The sequence below is a fragment of the Stenella coeruleoalba genome (assembly GCF_951394435.1).
Source record: "Stenella coeruleoalba genome assembly, chromosome: 4".
NCBI lineage: Eukaryota > Metazoa > Chordata > Mammalia > Artiodactyla > Delphinidae > Stenella > Stenella coeruleoalba.
Window position 1 is genome coordinate 105,873,258 of NC_137149.1, and position 26,890 is coordinate 105,900,147.

At 41.9% G+C, this 26,890-nt stretch overlaps 2 protein-coding genes across 2 annotated transcripts in view; both read left to right on the top strand.

The window, feature by feature from the left end:
* FRAS1 (Fraser extracellular matrix complex subunit 1) overlaps positions 1-26,890 on the top strand; it is a 460,552-nt gene that overhangs the window by 394,714 nt on the left and 38,948 nt on the right. Inside the window, exons 50-59 of the mRNA XM_079919788.1 lie at positions 456-683; positions 3,792-3,905; positions 5,624-5,774; positions 7,349-7,508; positions 9,625-9,793; positions 12,709-12,955; positions 14,192-14,536; positions 16,076-16,236; positions 16,806-16,953; positions 23,664-23,869. Coding sequence (XP_079775914.1) covers positions 456-683; positions 3,792-3,905; positions 5,624-5,774; positions 7,349-7,508; positions 9,625-9,793; positions 12,709-12,955; positions 14,192-14,536; positions 16,076-16,236; positions 16,806-16,953; positions 23,664-23,869 — 1,929 coding nt within the window. The remainder of the gene's footprint in view (positions 1-455; positions 684-3,791; positions 3,906-5,623; positions 5,775-7,348; positions 7,509-9,624; positions 9,794-12,708; positions 12,956-14,191; positions 14,537-16,075; positions 16,237-16,805; positions 16,954-23,663; positions 23,870-26,890) is intronic.
* Positions 2,277-3,656, top strand: LOC307185720 (pre-mRNA-splicing factor SPF27-like). Its single transcript, XM_079920148.1, has one exon. It carries the CDS (start codon positions 2,585-2,587, stop codon positions 3,260-3,262), a length of 678 nt encoding a protein of 225 aa, XP_079776274.1. The 5' UTR covers positions 2,277-2,584; the 3' UTR covers positions 3,263-3,656.

Sequence of the window (26,890 nt, forward strand, 5' to 3'; positions counted from 1 at the left end):
TCTACCTCTTTATTTTTCCTTCTGCATGTCACCCTGGAAGCAGCCGTTGGAAATGGGAAATTTGCTTCTGTTCTGATGCATATGAGATTCTATATATAAGAGTTTTGGAAAAGTGTATGTGGGTTGGGGGGAGGGTGAATGGAAAGGAAATGAGTAATTTTAAAAGGTCTAGTTCTTAATCATCCGAAAGGTTAAAAATTCAGGTTTTCCCCTATAACCCTTAATGGGCAAATTTAAACGTCATCTTAAAACGGAAGGCACCAGAATATAAGTTCGATTATAGAAACCAATATAACTTCTCTCCTTAGCTTGATTTTTGGTATCTATAAAGAAAATGCAATCTTTGTTTTATAAATGTCTTTAGGTTTGGCTGCCCTTGACCGCCTGTGGCCATCACTCACACCTCTGGCTTCTGTTACAGAATTCCCTTCTCTTGCCTTTTGCCTCCCTGACAGGCTGAGTCTGTCACATTCATGATCGTGCAGCCCCCACGTCACGGCACCATTGAGCGAACCACCAACGGGCAGCCCTTCCAGCACACCTCCACCTTCACCATGGAGGACATCTATCAGAACCGGGTCCGCTACAGCCACGACGGCAGCAACTCCCTCAAAGACTGGTTCACCTTCACCGTTGCTGACGGGACGAATCCCTTCTTTATTATTGAGGAAGGAGGAAAAGAGGTGAGGGGCGAAGACCATGGAGAGGGAGGCACAGCAAAGCATGCCAGAGGCTGTCTGGAGGCAGAACATGGCCTTTTTAGACCAAGGATAACATTGTTTGAGTTTTGGTTCTGTCACATACTAATTGGGCCTTGGGCAAATTACTTACCTTCTCTAAGCCTCAGCTTTTCATCTGTAAAATGGGCACAGGAATGATCACCAGCTTCAATTAGCCTAAGGATCAACGGAGGTAATCCACATAAAGGGCTTAACACTGTTGGCAAAGAGTGAGTGCCCAAGTAAATGATAGTTATTGTTATTATCACCGCTATTATTTCTCCTCTTCCTTTTCACTCACCCTTTATTCCTTTCATTTTTCTTTCATCTGTTTTTCAATAATATCACATGGTTCCAGATTGTCTCCTGAGCCAGCCAGAGTTTCTCTATCTCATGAAGAATTACAGTCAAGAGTACGGCTTTTGCGTCCAAAAGACACTGATTTAAATTCTACCTCTGACACTTACTAATTGAGTGTCTCTGTAAGTCATTTAACCTTTCTAAGCCTCAGCTTCCCTGTCTGTAAAATGGGGATGATATCTACCCTCCTGATACACATAGAGCATGTAGCCCAGTACCTTACACAGGAAACATAGGAAGTATCTGATAAACTGTGGCTGTAATCATCATCATTGTTACCATTCTAGGACCAGCTTGTGAAACAGGTGAAGATGATTTTCTTTTGAGGTCATGAAGCTGTTAAGCTTTTCTTCCTTAGGAGAATTGCTTCCTTCTAACATTCAGATGTTCAGGAAACTAAGAGCCCCCTCCCACTACCTTCCCCACCATTTTAACTCATTTTTAGAAGATTTCTTGCAGTATCATAACCCTCCCCTGGGAATAACTGCAACTCTGGAGAAAGGTGGACTCATGGAAACCCTTGCATCTCACACAGCTATCTGACTCAGCAGAAGCAGTTTTAGTGAGCATGTTATCACACCCTGCTGTTTATTTCCAGGATAACCAAGGGGTCAACTTCTTAGGCCTGCAGAGTTTTTTTTCCCTACTTTGATGATGAATGATTCTTTTCCTGACAGATCCTCTGGCATGCTTTAGAAACAAACAGCCCGTGAGAAGATCATTCTCAGTTGGCCAAGGTGTCAGTGGGATGGCTCCTGGGATTTCCCTGCCATTTCAGCACCTGCACTGCCTCTCCACCTGGCAGGTCATCACGTTCATTTTCCCTCTCCCAAACCGTAACTGCTCCCCAGTTAGTTTGATTTTCAGAAGAGAAAAAAGATTTAGGAATTAATCAGCAAGAGGGTCACCTCTATGATAAACATAAAAGGTCACAGCAGATCTCCAGAGGGACCGTGTCATTTTGAAAATGGAAATTATCTAGAAGGAGGGTTGTAGAAGATTGAAACACCAGCATCTTGCTGTCCTGTATGCCAGCTTGCTGTATCTGCTCAGAAACAGGGAGGTGCTGGGTCAGACTCCCCATGTATGTTTGAATGTATGTGTGTGTATCTGTGTGAGAATGAAGTTATAAACCGAAATTTCTTTGTATTATTCCCACAAACACTTTTATTCTTGATTTCTTCTGCCCCCTTTCCCCATGTAGACAGCTCTCTCTCAAAAAAAAGGAAAGAAAAACAAAAGGAAATCTCTTCCCATGAAACATCTTTTCACACCTGACAGAATCCTACCTGGAGACTTTGACATTAACATTTTGATTATGAAAATCATGAGAAGTCCGACCAAAACAAAATGGCCGGGCAATTTCTAGCGAGCGCGCCATCAGAATTAACTTAGCAGCCGCCAAAGCTGATGAGCAGGTGACGTCATTACGTTAGCGTCGGGCGCAGGTGTGTTTAAGTGAACCTGAGCCGGCGCAGACTCGGAAAACTCCGGCGAACCTAAGAATGGCGGGTACGGGTTTGGAGGCCGGAGGGGTTGTGGTGGACGCGCTGACGTATTTTGACCGAGGTTATGAAGCGCCTGGTGTGCGGGAAGCGGCTGCGGCATTGGTGGAGGAGGAAACACGCAGATACCGACCTACCAAGAAGTACCTGAGCCACCTGAGAGCCCCGGATTATTCCACTCTTGAAACCAACATAATGAGAAATGAATTTGAAAGATTGGCTGCTCGACAACCAATGGAATTGCTCAGTATGAAACGATACGAACTTCCAGCCCCTTCCTCGGGTCAGAAAAATGACATTACTGCGTGGCAAGAATGCATAAACAATTCTATGGCCCAGTTAGAGCATCAAGCGGTTCGAATTGAGAATCTGGAACTAATGTCACAGCATGGATGCAGTGCCTGGAAAGTGTATAATGAAAATCTAGTTCGTATGATTGAACATGCACAGAAAGAGCTCCAGAAGTTAAGGAAACATATTCAAGACTTAAACTGGCAGCGAAAGAACATGCAACTCGCAGCTGGATCTAAATTAAGAGAAATGGAGTCAACTTGGGTATCCCTGGTCAGTAAGAATTATGAGATTGAAAGGACTATTGTACAATTAGAAAATGAACTCTTTCAAATGAAGCAGCAACATGGAGAGGCAAACAAAGAAAACATACGGCAAGACTTCTGAAAAAGACTAATCTGGTGGGTAGAAAGGAAGGCATGCTGGGCTTTCACAGACGATCAGACATCTGAACTGTGAAAAACAACAGCATCTTATGGAAATCATCAGTGGTTAAATGTTTAGAAAGCATAGAATGTGGACTGTTATACTCTGTTTGTACATTTCAGCAAAATAAAAAATTTCAACATGGTGGAAGAAAAATCATGAAAATTTTAACAAGTTATTGAAAGGGAAATATTTTGTTTATTGTTTCACCTCAGGGCAGTATTAAACTCAACTAAAGAAAGCATAGGTGTGTGAAAACCAACTTCCATAGCAGGTGAAATTCCAGCAAGAGTTCTTATATTGTTTCTACTTTATCCATCAACATTCTCCCTGAAGCCTCATGCCAAGTGGTGATAAGCGATGGAAACTTGCTCAGTTGCCCATTTTGAAGTGTCAACAGATTTCAGGGGTCCCAGCCTTTGTAGGTCCTAGACCTGACGTATTTCAGATATGTGTGAATGATAAGTTTCCTTTGTTGCTTTCACCACAGATCATGACAGCAGCACCTCAGCAGTTCTGGGTAGACATCCTCCCAGTAGATGATAGCACCCCTAGAATTGTTACCAACCTGGGGCTCCAGTGGCTGGAGTACATGGATGGCAAGGTAAGGCCTTTCCACCTGCCGCAGACACGTTAACTGACTTGGGCTTGATCCTATTCATGACAATATGAACAGAACTCTTGTTCAACTCATGTTTATCCCTCCCTAAGTGAGCTGATTTGTTAAGATTGCTGAGCTCCATGAGTTGGTTCGAATTGTATTACAGTTTAAGATATTCTTAGAAAATGACCCCAAAATATAGTAGCTCAAACAAGATAGAAGTCTTTTTTCTCACATAAAGTACAGAATTGGGGAGGCTAAGGCTTCACGTGACCATTCAGAGACGCATGTTCCTTCTATCTTATTCTTCTGCCATCACTGGGTTGTTGCTACTGAGAGCATAGCCAAACCTCTTCAGCTATTCATCAGTATTCCAGCCCATGGGAAGAGGAAAACAGAAAAGTAGAGGGCAAGGAACTTCATTTTAAGCAAGTGGTGCAGAAATTAAACACATCATTGCACTCATATTCTTTTGACAAGAAATTGGCCCTATGGCCCTATCTGTTGCATGGGAGTGTCTAGCTGGGTGGCTAGGTGCTCGGTTAAAAGTTTGTTAACTAGAAGAAGGGAAGGGTGGATTTTGAGAAACATCTGGAATATGCCACAGATGAGAAGGAAGTGAGTTTTTTTGTAGGTAAGTATCCTCAGAGGAATTCTAGAAATTTAAATTTTTTTCTCCTTTTCCTAACTCTCAGTTTGGTCATTTTAAGACATGTCATAATTCTCACCTGGTAACCTGTCAAGCCTTAAATGCCCATCCCCACCCAAACACACACAGTTCTTCAGTTCAGATTGGAAAGGCTTTTGTGTGTGGTATTCCCTCTAGGACGTGGATTTTCTCATCTCCATGTTGCTGATTTGTTGGTTGTATATGTAGCAGTGAGGCTATAGCTTTCCACGGAACTCATTGAGAATTTTTAAATATATGAAACAAAATTAGTACAGATTCCGCTTATGCCCTGTTTGATATTTTTCTCAATACTCAGAACCATCCTGTTCTCTTCTTGGCACTCTCCAACGGGTCTTCTACCTTCAGCTCTTACCCTACTGCCGTGACTCTTATCAAATTTACCAATGACCGAAGTCACCAATTTCACCAAATCCAAAGGTCACTCACATGCCCTTATTTTACTAGGTCTAGTAACACTTAATACTGTTGACCACCCCTTTTTTTCCTCTCAAACCTTTCCTCTTACTAAATATTTGTTGGGTGAATAAATGAGTGAATCAAAATTTAGCCAGTATATTTGGGCAATATTGGGATATCATATATTTATCTTACTCAATTTCAAGCATTGTAATCAACTTCTATAAGGTATAAAGTGGCCATCTTCCCTGTATTGTATCATTCTTTCAAAGTTCCAACCTTCTTTCAAGGCCACACTCAAATCCCACCACCTCAAAGCCCCTTTTCCATAGTCCAGATGGATTTCCGTAATCGCTCCTCCCCAAAAGTGGGTAGCACTCTTTTCGTATATCCCATTACGGCTTTTGCCACAGTTACCTTGCTCATAAGCCTTTCTTTCCCAATAAAGTGTGAACATCAAGGGCAGAGGCTGGGATGGTTTCTATCCTCATAACCTCTTCAATCCCGACAAAGTTTACCAGGCAATAAATGCACTTAGTAAATCATTGTTGAGCTGAATTAAATCTGAGTCAGAGGGTCTTGTTCCTGCTTTATTCCCATCTCAGGAATTAAATGTAATGGGTTTCTGTTCCAGGCAACCAACCTGATCACCAAGAAGGAACTGCTGACCATGGACCCAGACACAGAAGACCTGCAGCTGGTCTACGAGATAACCACAGGCCCTGAGCATGGCCACATGGAGAATAAGCTGCAGCCTGGAAGAGCTGCTGCTACTTTCACACAGGGTGGGCACTCTTAGAGCTGAGAGGTGGGAGAGGTCTCTTCTGACACCACTCTCCTTACTTCCCTGATCTTTCCCACAACTACTGCCAGCTACTTACCCCCAAGTAACCTATTTACAAACAAATAGATCTTTCAGTGTCTAACCATCCAACTTTCGAATTTTACTTCTCCTGATTTTTTTTCCCTGTTTCTCTGAATTAATGGCAAAAAAAAAAAAAAGGAAGAAAGAAAAAGTTTATCTTTACCAGGCTTCCTCAGCTCCCAAATTGCTTTAGGTTTGGCCAAGTTTTCTGGAAAGGATCACGTGATACTCTTGGGTTTTCTTTCAAAACAGAAATAACCACCAGACTTTATGAAAGATCTGTGACCCTTTGTGGTTTACTTTTTTTTTTTTTTCTATTTTGCGGTACGCAGGCCTCTCACTCTTGTGGCCTCTCCCGTTGCGGAGCACAGTCTCCGGACACGCGGGCTCAGCGGCCATGGCTCACGGGCCCAGCCGCTCCACGGCATGTGGGATCTTCCCGGACCGGGGCACGAACCCACGTCCCCTGCATCGGCAGGCGGACTCTCAACCACTGCGCCACCAGGGAAGCCCTGTGGTTTACTTTTTATCTCTAAGCGTTATAGATTTTTTTTTTTAAGTCTTCAGCAAAGAAAAAAAAATCAACATGGGTAGATTGTTCAACAGAAATAGTTTCCTGTTTGGAATCACATCAAGCAGACCATTTTGTATTTTAGTTGCTTATAAGCTTTTCACAGTCTTCTAGACTTCTTCTTTTTTTTTTTTTTTTTTTTTTTTTTTTGCGGTACGCGGGCCTCTCACTGTTGTGGCCTCTCCCGTTGCGGAGCACAGGCTCCGGACGCGCAGGCCCAGCGGCCATGGCTCACGGGCCCAGGCGCTCTGCGGCATGTGGGATCTTCCCAGACCAGGGCACGAACCCATGTCCCCTGCATCGGCAGGCGGACTCCCAACCACTGCGCCACCAGGGAAGCCCTTCTAGACTTCTTTTGAGGATGCATCTGATTGGGATCAGTCGTTGTACAACTGCATCTTACAATTTATGTGCCATATTTCCTTTTTCTCCCTGTCCTCAATCTTTTGTTCTCTCCTAGCCACATTTTATCTGTGCCTTGTGTGTGGGCTGTTTTAATCCATCCCCAGCTTTTCTTGGTAGCACATACCTTCCAAAGAACGTTTATTTTGAAAGAAGCAGGGGTGGGTATGAGCATATATGCACAGCAGACGAGCTCAAAGACTTCTCTGTTGGCTCTAAGATTTGCATTTCACATTCCATAGACATTTATTAAAGTGCTTTTTTGCCAAAACCCTGGGATTCTCATTTTACAACAGCATAAGGGTACTTCTATACATAAAGATGGGTCTTTTGTTATACAGGATCTTATTTTAAAATCTGGCAGAAACATTTATTTTTAACACTACTTACTATCCCTTTTTGTTCTTGGGACAATACGTTTTGTCTATAACCCATTAGAAGAATAAAACTGGGTGTATCAGTAGGAATCTGTGAGGCTGTCTTTACATCCCCGGGTTAATTCAGTGTCTTTTTTCTCACAGAGGACGTGAACCTGGGGTTGATTCGTTATGTGTTGCATGAGGAGAAGATCCATGAGATGATGGATAGTTTTCAGTTTCTGGTGAGAGACAGTAAACCCAATGTGGTCAGCGACAATATCTTCCATATCCAGTGGTCCCTCATCAGCTTTAAACATAACAGGTACAAGCGTGATTGGTGTTCATTCTTGAGAAATGAATCAGGAAAGCAGAGGAAGTAAGGATGAAACACCCTGTGGGTCAGCTCTAATCATCCAATGATGATGGTGGGGTGATAACAAGAATAAAAATCATAGTTACACCAAATATTTCTTGAATACTGTATGTACAAGGCACTGTAACAGATACTTGACATATGTCATCTTGTTTAATACTTGCAGTTATGAGATGAGTACTATTGTTGCCTCCACAAGAACAAAGCAACAGAGACAGAAATAGGTTAAGTAACTTATCTGAAATCACGTAACTAATAAGCAGTAAAACCAGGATTTAAGTCCAGTGACCTTAAGCCTTGTGCTTTACTTCTTCTCCTGAAAGTATTTGTCCTCTGTCTTCAAGTTTAAAAGATAATCCAGCAGAACTGATAGGGAAAACAATAAGCATTCAGAAAAATAATCACTGGCCCACAGTAACAAAGTCTTTGCTTTCTGTCTACATTCTCCCTGTTCTCAAGCTCCCATTCTCCCCCTAGCTCTTTTGGTGTTCACAGAATCGTATATCTTTAGGGAAGGATTCATAGCTTAATATAGACAGCTCTTCAAGATGATTTTGTAGTCTGCTGGGGAGTTAAGAGGCAAACAGAGAGTCAGTCACCAATTGGTAAAGCACGGTGCTGATTTTATAGATTAGATTATAATAAGGATTATAATTTTTGTGGGGGAAATAATTCTTTAAATCTACATTTGAGACTCACTATTCTAAGAAACCAACCTCATGATAATTTAAATGAAAATTGGGACTTGGGAGGAAAACATGCAAACTTGATTTTAAGCGCCCCAGATGTAGGCTATTCTACTATTACACACACTTGGAGAATTAGTGGAAAATTAGAATCAATATATATATATACACATACACATACATATATATATATATATACACACATACATGTATATATGTGTGTGTGTATATATATATATATATATATATATATATATATATATATATATATATAAAAAACACTTTGCTGTTATTTACCTCTTACTTGTAACTCCTTCAAAATTAAATGCACCAAATAAAACTGATGATGTTTTCTGGACAACCCTCTAATGTTTAATGGACTAGACAAAACGAAGGGTCCCCAAGCTGGCAATGAAGACTAACCTCTCAGAGGCACTTTGCCTGCAAGCCTCACAGCAATAAAACCCAAGCCAAAGTCCAATAGCCATACTCAGTGATGAAAAACAAAGCCCAGCTCAGGCCTCACTTGCTTGTGGCTTTTTTCAATAATTATAATAATAAGTTATTTCTCACAGTCCTAGAGGCTAAGAAGTCCAAGATTGGGATGCCAGCAGATTCAATGTCCAGTGAGGGCCTGCTTCATGATGCATAGAGAGTTGAGTTCTTGCTGTAACCTCACATGGCAGAAGGAAGATGGAGCTCTCTTTTATAAGGGCACTAATCCCATTCATGAGGGCTCCACCCTAATGACATAATCACCCTCCAAAGGCCCCATCTCTAATATTGTCACAGATGGGGTTAGGGTTTCAATATATGAATTTGGAGGGGGACACTTTCAGCCTATAGCACCTTGTCACTCCCCCATTGTCATAAAGCTCCATTTGCCTAGACACTTTTCTCACCTTGGCCCAGTTCTCATTTTCTTACCTCTGGCACTGCCCTGGCTCCTTTAAACACTTCCTGGAGATCTGGCCCAGTCACTCCCCACCTGCACCAAGTCATTAATTGGCTTCCAAGCAGCTTTCTTCCGCAGGAACTCACTGACCTATTCTAATCACTCTACCACACTTGGGAGAAATTATTTCTTTGTGTTCTGAAATATGGAGTGCATAGCTCTTATGTGCTGACCATCTTTCAACTCTCTCTGAAAACGGGGCAGATATCATTCTGCATCCACAGCTTCCTTGGTCGCCTGATTCTGTGACTGTCCCGGGTGAACGCATTCCCTCAACTTACAACCTGACTTCTTAAAGGAATCAAACTGCCTCTTCTCGGAACTCTCTGACACCAGTAACCAACCAGAAGAGACAGGCATTAAGCATGTAGATCCTTCACAGCCCTTTCAGAATTTCAGAGATTGCCTTTTTGTGTGCTTCCAGCTACAATGTCAGTGAGAAAGCGGGGTCAGTCAGCATCACGGTGCAGAGGACTGGGAACCTAAACCAGTACGCCATTGTCCTGTGTCACACAGAGCAAGGCACCGCCAGCTCCAGCTCCAGGGTCAGCTCCCAGCCTGGACAGCAGGACTACGTGGAGTATGCCGGCCAGGTAGGTGGGTGTGGGGGGCCTCTGACTCCTGAATTGCCAGTGGGCTGCAGCCAGGGCTGAGACGTGGCTGTCGGCAACTGTGGCACGTCCCCACTTCTTTACACCAGCTCTCTGCCCATCAGCACCCTTCCTCAAGTCACTGTTCTATGTTGCCTTCCCACAGTGCTTTCTTCTTCACAGTCTGTCTAATCTCCACTGCAGTTTTAACTGCTGTCCAGCTTCTCAGTCTTTACATTTTGCTTCACGATCAAGAAAAGTCTCCAAGGCACCATGTTGTACACTCAGCCTTTGGTATCCTAACCCTTCCTCTCTACCGCCCTTTACCTGAAGGGTAGGGAGACTAGTTGGGGAGTTCTTGGAACAGGATCCATGAGAGATGATGGGAGCCTATACACATTATATATAAATTAGATAATCAGCAAGGACCTACTGTATAGCACAAGGAACTATAATCAATATTTTGTAATAACCTATAAGGGAAAGGAATCTGAAAAAATAGATATATATGTACGTATAACTGAATCACTTTGCTGTACACCTGCAACTAACACAACGTTGTAAATCAACTAGCCTTCAGCAAAAAAATAAATAAATAAAGTGAAGGTGGAGACAAGTGGGTGGATTCAACAGACCAGTAAGAATTGACAAGATTCAGCAGTGGATTAGATAGTGAGACAGAAGGGAGAGATGAATGATGATGTCCCTGGCTGGGGGGGACACCAAGGAGGAACAGGTCTGGTGAGGGTGTGGTCCTGGCTCTGCTTTGGACATGTTGAGTGTGAGTTGCCTTAGAGACAATAAGTTGACAGCTTTATGGGTTGGTAGGAGAGTGCAGAGAGGAGTTCTGGGGTAGACACACACACACACACACACACACACACACACACACACACACACACACACGTTTGCACATCTCTATGTTACAGCAGTGGTAATTAGCACCAGGGTGTGAATGAAAGAGAAAAAAGTGAGAGTGAAAGCAAAAGGGAAAGGACCTACTGTATAAATAGTAAACTCCTTTAGGGCAAGATGCCCTGTATGTGTCAGATTTAACTATTGCACAATACCTGGTACTTATTAGGTATTTATTAAATGTTTTTTCAAAGTAGTTTCATTATTCTTATGGCATAATAAATCTCTGTAAAGAGGAGTGGACTCTCTCTTTGAGGCATGTCAGCTGGACTAAGCTAAAGCCTCATGTCAAATGTATTTTTTTGGGCTTCCCTGGTGGCGCCGTGGTTGAGAGTCTCCCTGCCGATGCAGGGGACACGGGTTCGTGCCCCGGTCCGGGAGGATCCCACATGCCGCGGAGCGGCTGAGCCCGTGAGCCATGGCCGCTGAGCCTGCGCATCCGGAGCCTGTGCTCTGCAGCAGGAGAGGCCGGAGCAGTGAGAGGCCCATGTACCGCAAAAAAAAAAAAAAAAAAAGTATTTTTTTAAACTTTTATTGAAATGTAGTTGATTTACAATGTTGTGTTAGTTTCAGGTGTACAGCAAAGTGATATATATATATACATATATATATTCTTTTTCAGATTGAGTATTGAGTAGAGTTATAAGATATATATATATATAACAAGATATTGAGTATAGTTCCCTGTGCTATACAGTAGGTCCTTGTTGGTTATCTATTTTATATATAGTAGTGTGTATACTTTAATCCCAAACGTCTAATTTATGTCAAATTTAAATGAGGAATTGGAATAGATCAGATAAGCTAAGGAGTCTTCTAGCAAAATAATAAAGAAGAGCACATACTTGTGGTTTTTAGGGAGAGACAAAAGGCAGTGTGTTCTAGACCTAAACAGAGACCTGTGAGTGTTTCATTTAGTTGGGAGCATTTTAAAATGTGGAGCGTAATAAAACTTAATTTGATTAGTTGATTACATGTGGAATAGTAATCTTCTGTTGATGAAAATTCCATGTTTTTCAGGTTTGTGTGGCCCTAGAGGTTTAGGACTAATGTTTACACATTTTAGCTATCTCAGTTACACGAAGTGCAGTCCAGGTCCATTGCCTGTCCACTCAGTTTCAGACTGATCCATAGCTCTGGTTCCATTTGAAGGTTTTATCCTCATCTTTTTTTGAAGACAAAGTAAAACCAGAATAAATCCATAAAAGTTCACAATTGTTTGCATATAAATTAATTTCTCTATTTTATACCAGGCTAAATTAATTCACATTATGGGTCTAGCACATCTTAATGGCAAAAGACTTAATGGTAAAGTTAAAATTCAGTCTGGCTTGTTCACAATGTAACTTTCTGTGAATTCAAACTCTGTTATTCAGTGCACTGAGATTCTATGTCAATTTTGACTATACAAGTAATATGGTGATGATAATAAATAATACCTTGTATTTGTTCCATGCTTTAAAGTATACTGAGTGCCTTCATTATACGTTGTCTCATCTAGTCCCGCCAGTAAGTATGTGAAATAGGTATATTATTGTTATTTAACCGATGAGGAATCTGATGTTTGTAAAGTTTCATAGCCTAACCTAGCTTGGAAGTAACAGAGCCGGGACTTGAGGCCAGAACTGCACACTCCAGGTTCAAAGATCTTTCCAGTTAAACTTGCCACAAATAGAAGGGGAACTGAGTAATCAAATGACTCGTGCTATCCCAAGTGAGTTAATAAAACAGAATACAAAGGGTTATCTATATGTTTTTCTACAGTCACCACGTGGTGGGAGACATCTTTGTCCTCCACGTCCCTATACAGTAAATCAGCCCCAGCATACGGAGGAATAATGGGAAGAGGTGATACAGCAGGAAGTAGGGGCTAGAAGAACCAGCTGTTTCATTCAGTGCTTTGCCCACTGGACTTGGGTCCTCTCTTCCCGTATGCTCTTGGGGGGTGTGGAGCAGGGAAATCTGAGGCACAGCTTAACTCCTTGTTGTTTCCTTTGTGACAGGTGCAATTTGATGAGCGAGAGGACACCAAGTCCTGCACCATCGTCATCAACGACGACGACGTGTTTGAGAACGTCGAGAGTTTCACTGTGGAGCTCAGCATGCCAGCGTATGCCCTACTGGGGGAGTTCACCCAGGCGAAGGTCATTATCAATGACACTGAGGACGAGCCCACATTAGAGTTTGATAAGAAGACCTACCGGGTCAACGAGAGCGCTGGCTTTCTATTTGCACCTATTGAAAGAAAAGGTCTGTTGGTGCCAAAGGTGACAAGGAGCTATAATAATAGCTAACATTTATTGAGTCTTTTTTATGTGCCACGTGCTCAGGTTCCATATTAACTCATACACGGAAGTACTTCGTGTGTATTAACTCATTTAAATCTCCAGAAATCCTAATAACTATCCTACCTACAGTGAGTACTATCAGAAGGCTTCTCATCTCAGTTCAGGTTGTTAGTGCTTAAATGGGACCAAAAGACTAGTTATATTTGGCTTTGCAAATGACTCATGAACCTGGGATTTTTAATCAATCACCCAATCCATAAATATTTAGTAGCCTTGGTCAAGGAGGGTAGTTACAATTTGTAAGAACTGGCTTCCTCTCTTAGTTCTTGGAAGACAGAAAATGTGTTTAAAGGTTTTCCTCCGTGAGTGTCCCACGTAGAGCTCAGATGAGAAATAAACTGTGTATGAGAAATAAAGGGCAATTCTGCAGGGGTGGAAAATCAAAACAAAGATTGTATGGATTTATGATTGTGCAATATTGAGACTTTATAAAACACATGGAAATTAAATCCCCACTCAAAGCCACAACATGACTGTAAGTGATGACGTCGGGTATTTTGTTGCATCTGCTGACTGCATGTTAGTGTGACAGACACTGCAGAGAGCACCAACCCTTGGCAATGCCCCTCGGATTACAAGCAAGCCCCGTTGATTGCTCTGGGCCAGCCAGCCAAGCCCAAACAGGCTGTCACCCAGGGAAGTGGCAACACTAATAAGTGAAGTCATTTGTTCAGGGAGCTGGGGTTTATTTTGTTTTGTCTTCCTCTTTTTAAACAAGCTTATTTCTCCCTGGGAATTAAAGTGCAGAAGTTTATTCAGAAAGGCAGTGAACTGTGCTCATAGCACTACCTTCAGGACACAATTACTTTGCTGCTTAAAGTACCAAATATGTCTCTTATCTCTCCACCCGCTGTGGTCTTAGATGGTGGGCAATGAGTCTTGTGAATTAACAGAGCACAAAATTCACAGAATAGGAAATCCATTTCAAGTTGTTGGGTGAAGTATCTGGGGTATATTAGGTCCTCAAGTGGTTTATACCACAGGCTTAAGAAACTGCAAAGCAGGAAGGTTTCATGTCAGAGTTTGAACAGAATATGGAATATGTCAGAGAGGATCAAGCCTGTCAAATTACCAGAGATTTCAAAATCTGAGAAGTGCTCATTCAAATGCTTTGGTTTTCTTGCCATTTGTATTTCAGGGGATTCAAGCAGCATTGTATCTGCAATTTGCTACACGGTCCCTAAGTCAGCTATGGGAAGTAGCCTGTATGCTCTAGAATCGGGCTCTGATTTTAAATCTAGAGGGATGTCTGCTGAGAGTCGTGTGATATTCGGGCGTGGCGTCACCACGTCCACCTGCGATGTCATGCTCATTGATGACAGCGAGTATGAAGAGGAAGAAGAGTTTGAGATCGCCCTGGCAGATGCTTCCGGTAACGCCCGCATCGGAAGTGTGGCGACGGCCAAGGTGCTCATTACTGGTCCCAATGATGCCTCTACTGTGTCCCTGGGCAACACGGCTTTTACTGTCAGCGAGGATGCAGGTAATGGAGAGCGTCTCTGGGGTTCCCTCATCCATCCCCTGATCCCTTCCTTGAACAATTTCCTCTTAGTTTTGAGAATGCCCTTAGGACATGAGAATGCCATTCCTCAGTGACACCGTTGTCAGTCTGAGGCAGGTACTACTAGGCATCAAGACCAAGAATGGAAGGTAGTGAAGAATAGGGAGTTCCATCCACTTGTCTTGCTCTGGTTACTGATGGCAGGGAGGAATCTGGCTTAGAGTTCACTGGCTGACCTCTGTGGTCCAGAGGGAGGGCGTGGTGCTAAGCATTTTGGCTTGTGAAGGAGGGGAATGTGACCTGTTGAGGATGGAGGTAAATTATTTAGTGTACTGCTAGCTGCCAAAACAAATAAATGCAAAGTTTCAGTGTCTTAACAAATGGAACTTTCTCGTTCATATAACAGCCCAAGGCAGTCAGTGGGCAGATTTCTTCCACCCAGGCCTCTTCCCTCTTTGGGCTCCACAAGGATCTCAAAGTCTTCTGCGTGCTGCTGTCAGACATCCTGCAAAAGAGGCAGCAGATGTGCTGGGTGTCTGCTGATCTGAGCCCCCTGATCAAGACCTTGCATCTCTTTGAAAGTGAAATTCTGAGGGATAGTAAAAACTAATATTTTGGAGCACTTACTGAATGCCAGCCACCATGCCATGTGCATTCCATTCATTCTCATTTATATATAAAAGCAAATGGAGTCCCAGAGAGATTAAATAAATCATCAAAGACCAGCTAATATGGAAGAGCTGGATAAGAACCCAGACCTTTCTATTATACCATGTTTCCTTTCCCGTACACCAAATGCCCAGCCATGACTGCTTGTCACCTCTCAGCTTATTGGCTGGAGAAATATGATTGGTGGGCTTGTCATGTTGCTTTTCTCTGACCTTGATTGTGAAAACAGCTAGAAATTTAGTCCTGTATCATTAGGACCCTACAAAGTATGTTGTCACAGCGACCAGAAGATGCGCTTCTTCCTAAGATAAGCAATAAGCACTATGGTTTAAGTAATGATGTGTGCTCCACTCAGATAAGATAGGAAAATCACCCAGTTAGGAACATTTAATCAGGAACATTCAGCTCCAGGCTCCATAGAGTCCCCTAGCTGGTTTTTCCTTAACTGGTTATTTTCTAGCTCGTCCCTGAGGCCCTAGTCTCTGAGTTTCTTCTCCCTAAATAGACTTGAGATGTTTTTCAGTGGACCCGCCTCTCCTCGGTCCATTGTTCTTCTCCTGTGAACAGTCTCCTCCTTGAAGCCACAAAACCACTTTCCCCTAAGGGCTGTCTTTCCAGCACCACCTCCCTGAGGCCCTCCTTCAGGTCTGCTCTTGATCTTAATGTCAGTACAAAGAGGGATGGTGACGCCTCTCAGCCTCCCTCGGAGGGAGCACAGGAACGTCACTGAAGGGGGACTAGGCAAGCTAGCAGGCTGAAGCTGCCGCCGCTGTGAGGGAGGACATCGTTCTGAAAACCGCACCCATTTTCCGGTTCCGGGTTGACCACTGAAATGTATGACTCTCAATTCAGGCACAGTGAAGATCCCAGTTATCCGCCACGGGACTGACCTTTCCACCCTCACGTCTGTCTGGTGTGCAACGCGGCCCTCGGACCCAGCTTCCGCCACTCCAGGAGTTGACTACGTTCCCAGCTCTAGGAAGGTGGACTTTGGGCCAGGTGTCACTGAGCAGGTGCGCATACAGAGGTCAAAGGCCCGATGGGTCTGATCATGTTGTCGTTAGTCTGTTCTCCAAACTCTCTGGAGGACCATAAAATACCGAAATATTATGATCTTCCCATTCTTCAAAAACACAAAGAACAAACTTAGAGAGATCTTCGACAAACTCTCCAAGTGACATTTTCAGCATCTAATATCCAGCACCATGGATTTAGGATAGAAACTGCACTAGATCAATGCAAATATCTAGAAACAAAACACCTACGGTATGTGATACAGAGATGATCATTTTATGGATTTAAAAAATTTACTTTAAGACCACCGAAGAAAGGCAAATTGTCACCTTTGCCCTAATCTCCCAAAGGCAAATGAGTGCTGGTTGGTGAACATCCTTTAAGATTTGCTTTGATTTTCCCTCTCTTTTTTAATTAGAAAAAAAATTTAATTTTTTAAAAGTTAAAGGTATAATTGACATATAACCTTATATTAGATTCAGGTGTACAACATAATGATTCAATATTTGTATATATTGTGAAATGAACACCACAGTAAGTCTAGTTAACATCCTGATTTCTCTTCTAGTATTGCACCTTGACCATCTTGGATGACACTCAATATCCTGTGATTGAAGGGCTGGAGACATTTGTGGTTTTCCTCAGCTCAGCACAAGGGGCCGAACTGACCAAACCCTTCCAGGCTGTCATTGCAATTAATGACACATTCCAGGACGGTAAGAGATTGGGGATGCCAGCTGGTGGTTCAGGCCAGATTTCTATTTTTTCCTTAACATCCATGTATATGACATTGGAACTCATTCACATTTTCATTCAAGAAATGTGTGTGTGTGTGTGTGTGTGTGTGTGTGTGTGTACATGAGTACATGCACACGCACAGTTTTACATAGAAATATGGGACAGAAACAGTCATTCATGTTTCTGGCATCTGCGAGGCACAAAACGATGTATGGCATACTTTAGAGATATTCCAGGTTCAGTTCCAGGCCACCACATTAAAGTGAACATTGCAATAAGGCAAGTCAGATGAATTTGTTAGTTTCCCAGTGTATATAAAAGTTTACATTTTACTGTAGTCTATTAAGTGTGCAATAGCATTATGTCTAAAAAACAATGTGCATACCTTATTTAAAACATTTTGTTGCTAAAAAGTGCTAATTATCATCTGAGCCTTCAGCAAATCATAATCTTTTTGCAGTAGTAACGTCAAAGATCACTGATCACAATCACCATAACAGATACAATAATAATGAAAAAGTTTGGTATATTGGAGAATTACCAAACTGTAACACAGAGACACAAAGTGAGCAAATGCGGTTGGGAAATTGGCTCTGATAGGCTTGTTCAAGGCAGGGTTGCCACAAATCTTCAATTTGTAAAAAACATAGTATCTGCAAAGTGAAGTGCAACCAGGTATGCCTGGTTGAGTTGTGTCTTCAAGAAGCTCAAGATCTAGTTAGGGGATCAGATCCTTAGACAGAAAAAAAATAATATATTATGATAAATGACTTAATAGTGTGATAAATCCAGTAGTGTAGGGGCAGAGGGGACTGAATGGTAACTATGCGTGCAAGAATCATAGAAGATTTTCACAAAGGAGGTGATATTTAAACAGAGTCTTCAGGTGTGGTAGGAGTTAGTTTATCTAATGGATAATAAAATAAAACTTTGTTAAATGGAGAGCTATAGTATACATAAGGTATAAAATTTTGAAAGACACATATTTGGAGAACAGTGAGATGCTTACTTTTGCTTTGAGGCTGGCAGGAGGTGAATGGAAGAAAATGAAATGGAAAGACAGGTTGGAGACAAGTTCTAAGAGGTCTTATGTTCCAACGTCAGGAATTTGTAGGTAAAGGGGAGCAGCAGATGCTTCTGAGCAGAGGAGTGGTGTGATTTTTGTTTGAGGAAACTAATAGTGGCCGTCTTATGGGTGATGTGCAGGAATGAATAGACACAAGTACCTGTACAAAAATATGAGTCCCCACTGAAGAGCTGACCTAAGTAACAAGAGGATTACCAGGATAGGGCTTCGCCAGTTCTTCTGGGGAAGAACTGATGAAATCTGGACTTGTCAGATTCTAGAGTTGGGTGGAGAAGATCAAGTTCAACTTTCACCTCAAGCAGGAGGACCCTCGTCAGCATCCCCGGTGATGAATATAGAATCCATGATTAAACTCTTCAGTGACTACAGAGTCACCAAAGAAGGAACTGGCAGCCCAGCAGGGCGATCTTTAATTTTTTGTATTTAAATAACCTATTCATTTATGTAGTAAAAAGAGCAAACAGCAAAAAAGGTATACTATGAAAATTGTCTTCCTTCTACCCCTGGCTCCAAACCCTCCAGCTCCCCTCCCTGAAGACAACTATTTTAACCAGTTTTTTGTTATATATTTGCATATATCCAAAGTAGTATGTTATTTTAGACTTAGGTTTATTGAGGTCTAACTTACATAAGTTAAAATTCACCCACCACCACGATCAAGATGTTGAACCGTTCCAGCATCCTACAGAATTCTCTCGTGTCCCTTTGTAGTCAACCTCTCCCCATCCCAAGCTCTGGCAACTATTGAGCTGTTTTCTGTCCCTGAAGTTTTGCCATTTCCAGAATGTCATAGAAATGGAATCATGTAATAAGTAGCACCTTGAATCTCGCTTCTTTCACTTAGAACACTGCATTTGAGAGTCTTCCATGTTATTGCAAATATGAGTAGTTCATTCCCTTTATTGCTGAGTAGTTTCTGGTGTGAATATAGGTTTTCATTTCTCTGGAGTCAGTACTTAGGAGTGGGGCTGCTGGGTCATATGGGTAAGTGTTCGTTTAACATTATTAGAAAGAGCCAGCCTGTTTTCCAAAATGGTTGTAACTACTTTGCATTACCTCCAGCGTTGTATGAGAACCACATCAGGTTTTTGTGGGGCTTTTTAGTTATTCCAGTAGGTGTGTAGTGAACGACTAATGACATTGCTCTCTTTTCAGGTGATTACTTGCCATCCATATATCTTTTTTGACAGAGTATTGTTCAAATATTTTCCCTATTTTTTAAGTTGGGTTTTCTCCTCTATTACTGCATTGCTGTAGATTCTGGACAAAGATTTGGTTTTTTGCAAATATTTTATCCCAATCTGTTGCTTGTTTTTGTTCTCTTAACAATATCTTTTGAAGAGCAAGCGTGTTTTACTTTTAAGTGTTCCCATTTATCGATATTTCTGTTACAGATTGTGCTTTCAGTGTTGTATGTAAGAAATCTTTGCCTAAGCCAAGGTTACAAAGATTTTCTCCTATGTTCACTTCTGGAAGTTTCGTAGTTCTAAGTTTTATATTTAGGTTTATGATTCACAAAATGGTAACTTTTAAACCATGAACAAGATAATAACAATTATACTGTTTTATGTTGCATGTTACCTCAGAGTTTACAGAGTCATCTATTAAACATTATCTCATTTTCTCATAATCCCGTCGTTTTACTCTTATTTCTATTCTGTGGATAAGGAGACTGAGAATCAGGGAAGTAAACATACACCCAAAGTCTAGTAAATGGAGGAACCAGCGTGCATTCTAGGACTTTTGGCTCCAAGTTCATACTCTTTGCACTAGGTTCTATTCGGTGCAGTTGGAGAATATGTGGGACTTTTTTTTCCTTAAAGAAGTTAACAAAGAAGAAAAAGGGAAATTCATTTATTCTTTTTATTCTTGGAAAGGCTTCTTATTCTTTTACATGAAAGGATAGTTAATTCCCTTCTGATGAAGTGGAAAGTGAATGGAAAGTCAGAAATCCTGAAATATAATCCCCGCCCAAAACTTCCTTGCTCAGTGGCTAAGGTTACTGAGCCTCATTTTGTTCATCTATAAATAATGATATACCAATAAGATTGTTGTAAGGATTAAATTAGTTAAAATATGTGAAAATACCTAGCATAGTACCTGGCACGTAGTAGATTTTATTACATGTTAATTTCTTTTCTTCCTGATGCACCTGTAATTTGACACACTTGCCAGTGGGACTCCAGTAACACACACAAACTTCATTGCACTCTGATCAACATAGAAGATTCCATTTAGATTATCCTTGCATTCTATTGACGGGCATTAGGGTTGCAAACTTAGAAAATGAATATGTTAAATAAAATATCACCTTTCAGGAAGACTACAACAATATATATTCATTCAAGATCTTTATCACAGAGAAAGAAATCTGCAAATCTATTTCAGTAACCCATTGCAGTGTTCACCAATTATCTCTGTTGGTTATCCTTCCCAGTAACTGCTGGCTTTCGTTGAATCCCTTCAGTGTGCACATTCTAGGGTAGAAAGATCTCTAATTACTTTACCTCTAATCCTCTCCAACTTGTGAAATTGAGGTTAAATAATTTAAGATCACACAGAGAGGAGGTGAGGGAGTGAGAGTTAAAGCCCAGGTCTATTCTGTGCGAGTCCAGCCTTCTGGTTTTATGCTCTACCATGCTGACTTTTCATTTTGCAGTTTTAGCTGGCCACTGCCGCTCTATGTAACAATGCTTAATGTCACTCAAGATCCTTATAGAGTCAGCTTCCAGCCTTTCAAAGTGACCTTAGCTCCTTTTATCTTTCTCCACCGGGCCGATTTCAGGCCCTTAAATCATCTAAGTAGCTCATCTCAGAACATTTTCTGGTTTCACCTTTGTCTTCTGCTCTGATACCTGGAATTAGACTTTGGTGTTGCCCTGAAGACTGCTGAGCAAGGCAAGAAAGGCCTTGTAGCCGCTGCCACACCGCATCCCTGTGTATGTATGTAGCTGTGTCCCACCTACTCATTAACTCAAAGAACCAGAGCCGGGATTTTTCCTAAATCTCAGACTTAACCATCACGCACAAAGAGGCCACTGCATTCCAGGCAGTTGGTGTCTGCACTCACTTTGTCAGTTACTAAGAAGATTAGCGGGGAACAGCATTGGTTGACAGTTTCCATGCCTAAGACTGGTGCCCAGCACTTGGGTTACTGAGTAGTATAGAGCAGAGTCCTGAAATCTATTTCAAAACACAAGACTTACACAAATAAGAAGATAACTACAAATTGATTTTCTCAGAGAGGTGTTGACAATAGTGCATGATACCCACTGCGAGCCCATAAGCCTTCACAGAGTGGTTTCCATTTCCCATTCATATACCTCATCCATGTGGAAAGCGAAGGGGTTCTGCAGTCAGGCAGAAAGGACACCCCACGGACGGCGCCCCTACTTCCTGTAGAGACTGCAGTGCCTTGCAGGGTTGTCAAGAAGAGGATGAGAAATGATGTGTATGGAAGCCCTTAACACAATGCCTGACCCGGGCTGGGCCCTTTGTATGCCATAACCCCATGCAGATAAATGTCTCCAAACCCACCCATTGCCTGTCCATTGGCTCCGCTTGTCTCCCACTGAACTGGGGGCTCCTTAAAAGCAGGATTTTTCCCAGAAAGCAATCATGAGGAGTGTTCACCCACTGCTTTCTTTTCTTTTCTTTTCCTTTTTTTTTTTTAAGCAGATAGGCATAGGAGTAAAGGTTAATACATGTTAAATAGAGGGAAAGGAGTCTTTTACATCTCAAGAGGAATCTGGGGTTGATTAATACATGACAAAACCCAAACATTACCACTTAGCTTTTAACTCACCTCCAACTTGATGCCTGTCAGACCAGCAAGAAAAATCAATCCAAAGCATTAGATAAAATCTGCCATGAGTAGAAAAGCTTTGTTGCTTGTGTTGCTTTTTACCTGGCAACAAGCTTCCTTCTTGTCCTCATGCAAGGTCACGTCATTCCCACCCACCTCTTCATAGCACTGGATGGAAAGAGCCCCAAATGAGTAATGTGCAGGACCTGATGCCAAAGTCACTCATCTTCTGGGTTTTTCTTTAGTGATAAATGGTGACTGTTAGGCTTAGCTCAGATAATGGATTTGTTTTATATTTGCTAATGCCAACAGTTCTGAGCAGTGGACAGGCTGGAGGCAAAGAGAGCTTTCTACATATTGACTTGCAGAGAGCTTGGTGCTCACCCCTTCTGTTCCTTCCTTTCAGGTTGGGCAGGGCACATCCAGGACGTAGCCAGGAAATAGGTGGTTATAGCTTTGAGGTCAGCTTCCTGCAGCCCCAAACACTAATTTGACATATGACTGGATGGACTACCTCTTTGTATTGTCCATTAAGAAAATAATAACCAGCACTCAACAAAATGTTGCGCTCGAAAGGGGACATGTCTTAATGCAGAATATTACTTAAAGCCTTGTAGAAAGTAAGGAAGAAACACTGATCCATTATTATTATTTTTTTATACTTGAATCATTCCAATTTTTATTTATATGTCTGCACACATAGAAACATGATCCATTATATTGAGAAGCCTGGAGATAGGGGGCAACACAGACCATAATAAAATAATTTCTACTCAAATTTGAGTGCCTGCTGTTTGCCAGGTCCTGTATTGAGCACCATGCATACCCAATCTCATTCCATTCAATCCTCCCAATAATTTTACAAGTTAGATATTAACATTTCCAATTTACGTATTTAAAAAAGCCCAAGGCTCAGAAAATCTCAGTAACTTGCCCTGTGTCATTCCGCTAATACGTAGCAGGGCTGGGATGGAAATTCAGACGCGCTTATTCCAGAGCCCTCGTTTTTAACCACCATTTGGCTACGGTCCTTCCCTAAAGTCAGATGAGGCCATGTGAGTTGTTAAAGAAGAGGTAACCCCACAGCAGTAGTCACAGGCTGGGGCCCACTGGCCAAATTCAGCTTATGGATGTGTTTTGCTTGGTTCCAATAGTTTGGGCCTGCATGGAATCTCTTTTTACTGTTTTAATTGCTTGCTATTTTAAAATTGAGGAGCTAGGACACAAAAATGCAGATCTCTGATTTTGTTTGAAAATAGGAAGACCTGCCAACAAAAGAACGAAGCTGAGGGGCAAAACCCCCTTTAAACATGACCTGCTCCTTCCTCTTTACCGATGTCCCTGCTCTTCCCTTTTGTCTTCCTGGCCCAGGGCCAACGTGAGTGGCCATTTCTCATCAGCCTTGCACTGCTGTTTTCCTTTTTGGTAGCCTTAGAAGGAACATGAACTTTTCCGGGTCTTCAGGTCTCTATCAGGATTTTCCACGTGGCCCATTTCTTTATTTGCATCGCCTGTCTGTATTTGAGATGGTGACTATTGTAAGAAAGAAGCTGAGCAGAAACTGGTGCAAACTTGATTTGTTCTGTTTTGCTGGAACTATACTCACAGCGGAAGCAGTTCCCTTGTCCTGAGAGTAGCAGCCAGGCCTTGAAATCTGCTGACTGCTTGTAGTTTATCGGCCTCTGGTGGCCCTTAGTGGAGCCGTCCTGCCAACTGGCTGCCAGTCCTGCCAAGTGGCAGCCAGCTCCCTCAGCATCCCACTAACGATGCCTCCGTCTTTCCTTCTGCTCACCCAGTGCCCAGCATGCAGTTTGCCAAGGATTTGCTCCTAGTGAAGGAGAAGGAGGGTGTCCTACACGTACCCATCATGCGGAGTGGGGACCTGAGCTACGAGTCTTCAGTGAGGTGCTATACTCAGGGCCATTCAGCTCAGGTCATGGAGGACTTTGAGGACAGAAGAAACACAGACTCTTCACGGATTACGTTTCTCAAAGGGGAGAAAGTAAGTGGATTCCTGGTGGCTGAAGAATGGGATTCCCTCCTTCCCTGATGCTTTTATTTGTCCATAGTGAAGTAATTTAGACAAATTCTGAACATCCTAGGAAGTTTCTAATGAACCGTTCATTCTTTTAATAATGTCATCTCTTCTATGTGGTTGTCTTCTTTGTCTCCCATTTATGACCAAATACCTATGTCATTGGCTGAGCTGGGATATTTAGATGATGTAGAACATTTTTGGAATTTAGCAGAATCAAATGACTGGGGACTCCTCTTAATTTGAACCTACATGGGAGATGAACACACTCCACTAATGTTATCTGGAGAAGGAGGAGACAGTTCTCTAATACCTGGGCCCCTGTTCCAGGGCAACACACGTTCTGGCATAGGACCAATAGTACAGGACTGAACACCTGTTCAGTTGAGCACATTCAAGACAGTGGAGTATTCTCTTGGCAATATAATGAAAACTGATACGTACGGACACAAGAACTCCTGAGAAACTCCAGTCACTAAGTGTGGCTGCATCAGACTCAAAGCTTGCAACCTCAGTGTGTATATCCAAAGCATCTATTGAATGAGAATCATATTTCTCCATTACTGGATCTCAGTTTCAGATGATTGAGTCAGTTGAACCCCTTGTTTCAAGGCATGCAGTCCCCACTGGTCAGTTCAAGGCCCTTCTCTTTATTTTGTTGATTTACTCATTTCCTTTTACCCCTACTCTGCAGCCACATTCCCTTCCCCACCTCAGAGGAAATCAATCGATTGTACTTAATGTGTGTCTCTCTTATTTTCTATTTGTTCTTAAGAAGTGTCTGGTTCTTTATGTATATAATTTTTATTTCTAAAACTTCTGCTGTGTTATACGTCTTCGAATGTTTTCTGCGTTTACTCAGCAATATGTTTTAGTACCTGTGCATGTCATTTATGTGTCTATCTAATCTGTTGCTTCAAACTGTTGCCTAGCATTTCATGATGGGCATTTACTACCTTTTACCCATTCACTCTCAGCAATAGACAGTGAAGACCCTCAGTTTTAGTGCCCGGTCACCTCCTATCATGCTGCCACCGCGGGCAGTGCTGCAGTGCAAATCCTCTTATATGTCCACTTACACACCCGAGTGGGGATTTCTTTGGATAAAAACTCAGCAGCAAAATTTCTGGACCACAGGGCGTGAAAGTACTTAATTTGAAAAAATAATATCAGAATACTTTCCAAAGTGTCACTAGCAGTACATGAGTGTTGCTAAAACCCTACATACTCTGCAACACTTTTTCAATTACTCATCTTTTAACGTTTACTAATCTGGTATGTATAAAGTTGTATCTCATTTTAATTTGCATTTCTCTAATACTATATTATATGCTTGTTAGTTCATTGAGTTTCTCTTATGAAAATCTATTATTTTTATCCTTTGTTCCTTATTTTATTGTATTGCTGTCATTTTCTTACTGATTTGCAGTGCTTCCTTGTATATTCTAAATATTGATCTTAATATTAATAATCCTAAATAGTAACATTAATCCTTGCCGGTGTTTAGATGTTTTAGATATCGTAAACATAGTGCCTTTCTCTGTCACTCATCTGTTACCTTTGCCCTTGGTGTTCTTAGTTGAACAGAAATCTTTGTTTTGATATAAGCAAACATGTGAAATTTTTGCCTTATGATTAGTTCTTTTGAAGTTTAGCATAAAAAGACTTCACACATCCCAGGTCACCCGAGATTCTCCCTCCATTCTTTACCACCAAAAAAATAAAAATAAAAAATCGATAGCGTCCTTATTTGAGACTCTCAAGTCTTTCACACCTTCATGACTCATAAAAGCCCTGTCTTAGTTATGTATTTTATGGGAATTTTACTGTTGACAGGTTGAAATACGTGTTTAAAACACATATAAATACTATAAATACAATCTTCAGCTTTGAGTCTGCATGTCTGTATTTGTTTTAAGTTCAGAAGAGGATTCTCTGCCTATCCAAGAGGCAGTTTGTAGTTAAATAAAATTATAAAGAAAATACAGCGTAGGGCTTCCCTGGTGGCACAGTGATTGAGAGTCCGCCTGCCAATGCAGGGGACACGGGTTCGTACCCCGGTCCGGGAGGATCCCACATGCCACGGAGCGGCTGGGCCCGTGAGCCATGGCCACTGAGCCTGTGTGTCCGGAGCCTGTGCCCCGCAACGGGAGAGGCCACAGCAGTGAGAGGCCCGCGTACCGCAAAAAAAAAAAAAGAAAAAGAAAATACAGCTTAATAGTCTAGATGTTACCCACATGGCAATCTCTCATTCGTAAGCACATTTTGGAATCTTCATCTTCTTTGTCATGCTAAGCAATATGTCTTTGGAACTTGTCATTCACTAGAATGTCTTATTTTTTAAGATATACCGAAGAGTCGATACTAGATTCATGCTTTCCATAAAGAAATTCTTATTGTAAGAAAGATGTGGTAGGGATAAAAAAGGGAACATTCTTCAGGGACTTAAAACCCGGTCAGCAAGCCACAGGTAAATGTTCACAGAGATATTCTCCCTCCATTTAGTATGACTTAGGAAGTATGACAGTGAAACCTCTATATCCACATATCCTTTGCAATATGGTAGTATAATGAATTTAAAATGGTAAACTAAAAATAATCACACTTCATATCACATGACTCTACAATCGAGGCTGCTCTGTTATCTAAAATGTTGTGACCTGGGCTTCCCTGGTGGCACAGTGGTTGAGAGTCTGCCTGCCGATGCAGGGGACATGGGTTTGTGCCCCGGTCCAGGAAGATCCCACATGCCGCAGAGCGGCTGGGCCCATGAGCCATGGCCACTGAGCCTGCATGTCTGGAGCCTGTGCTCCGCGGCGGGAGAGGCCACAATGGTGAGAGGCCCGCGTACCGCAAAAAATAAATAAATAAATAAATAAATAAAATGTTGTGACCTTATTTTACGTTTTGCCAAGAAGACAAGTCCTCAGCAGAGAATATTCAGTTTGGGAAGCGCTTGAGTTCTTTTCATCCAACAGGGATTTAGAT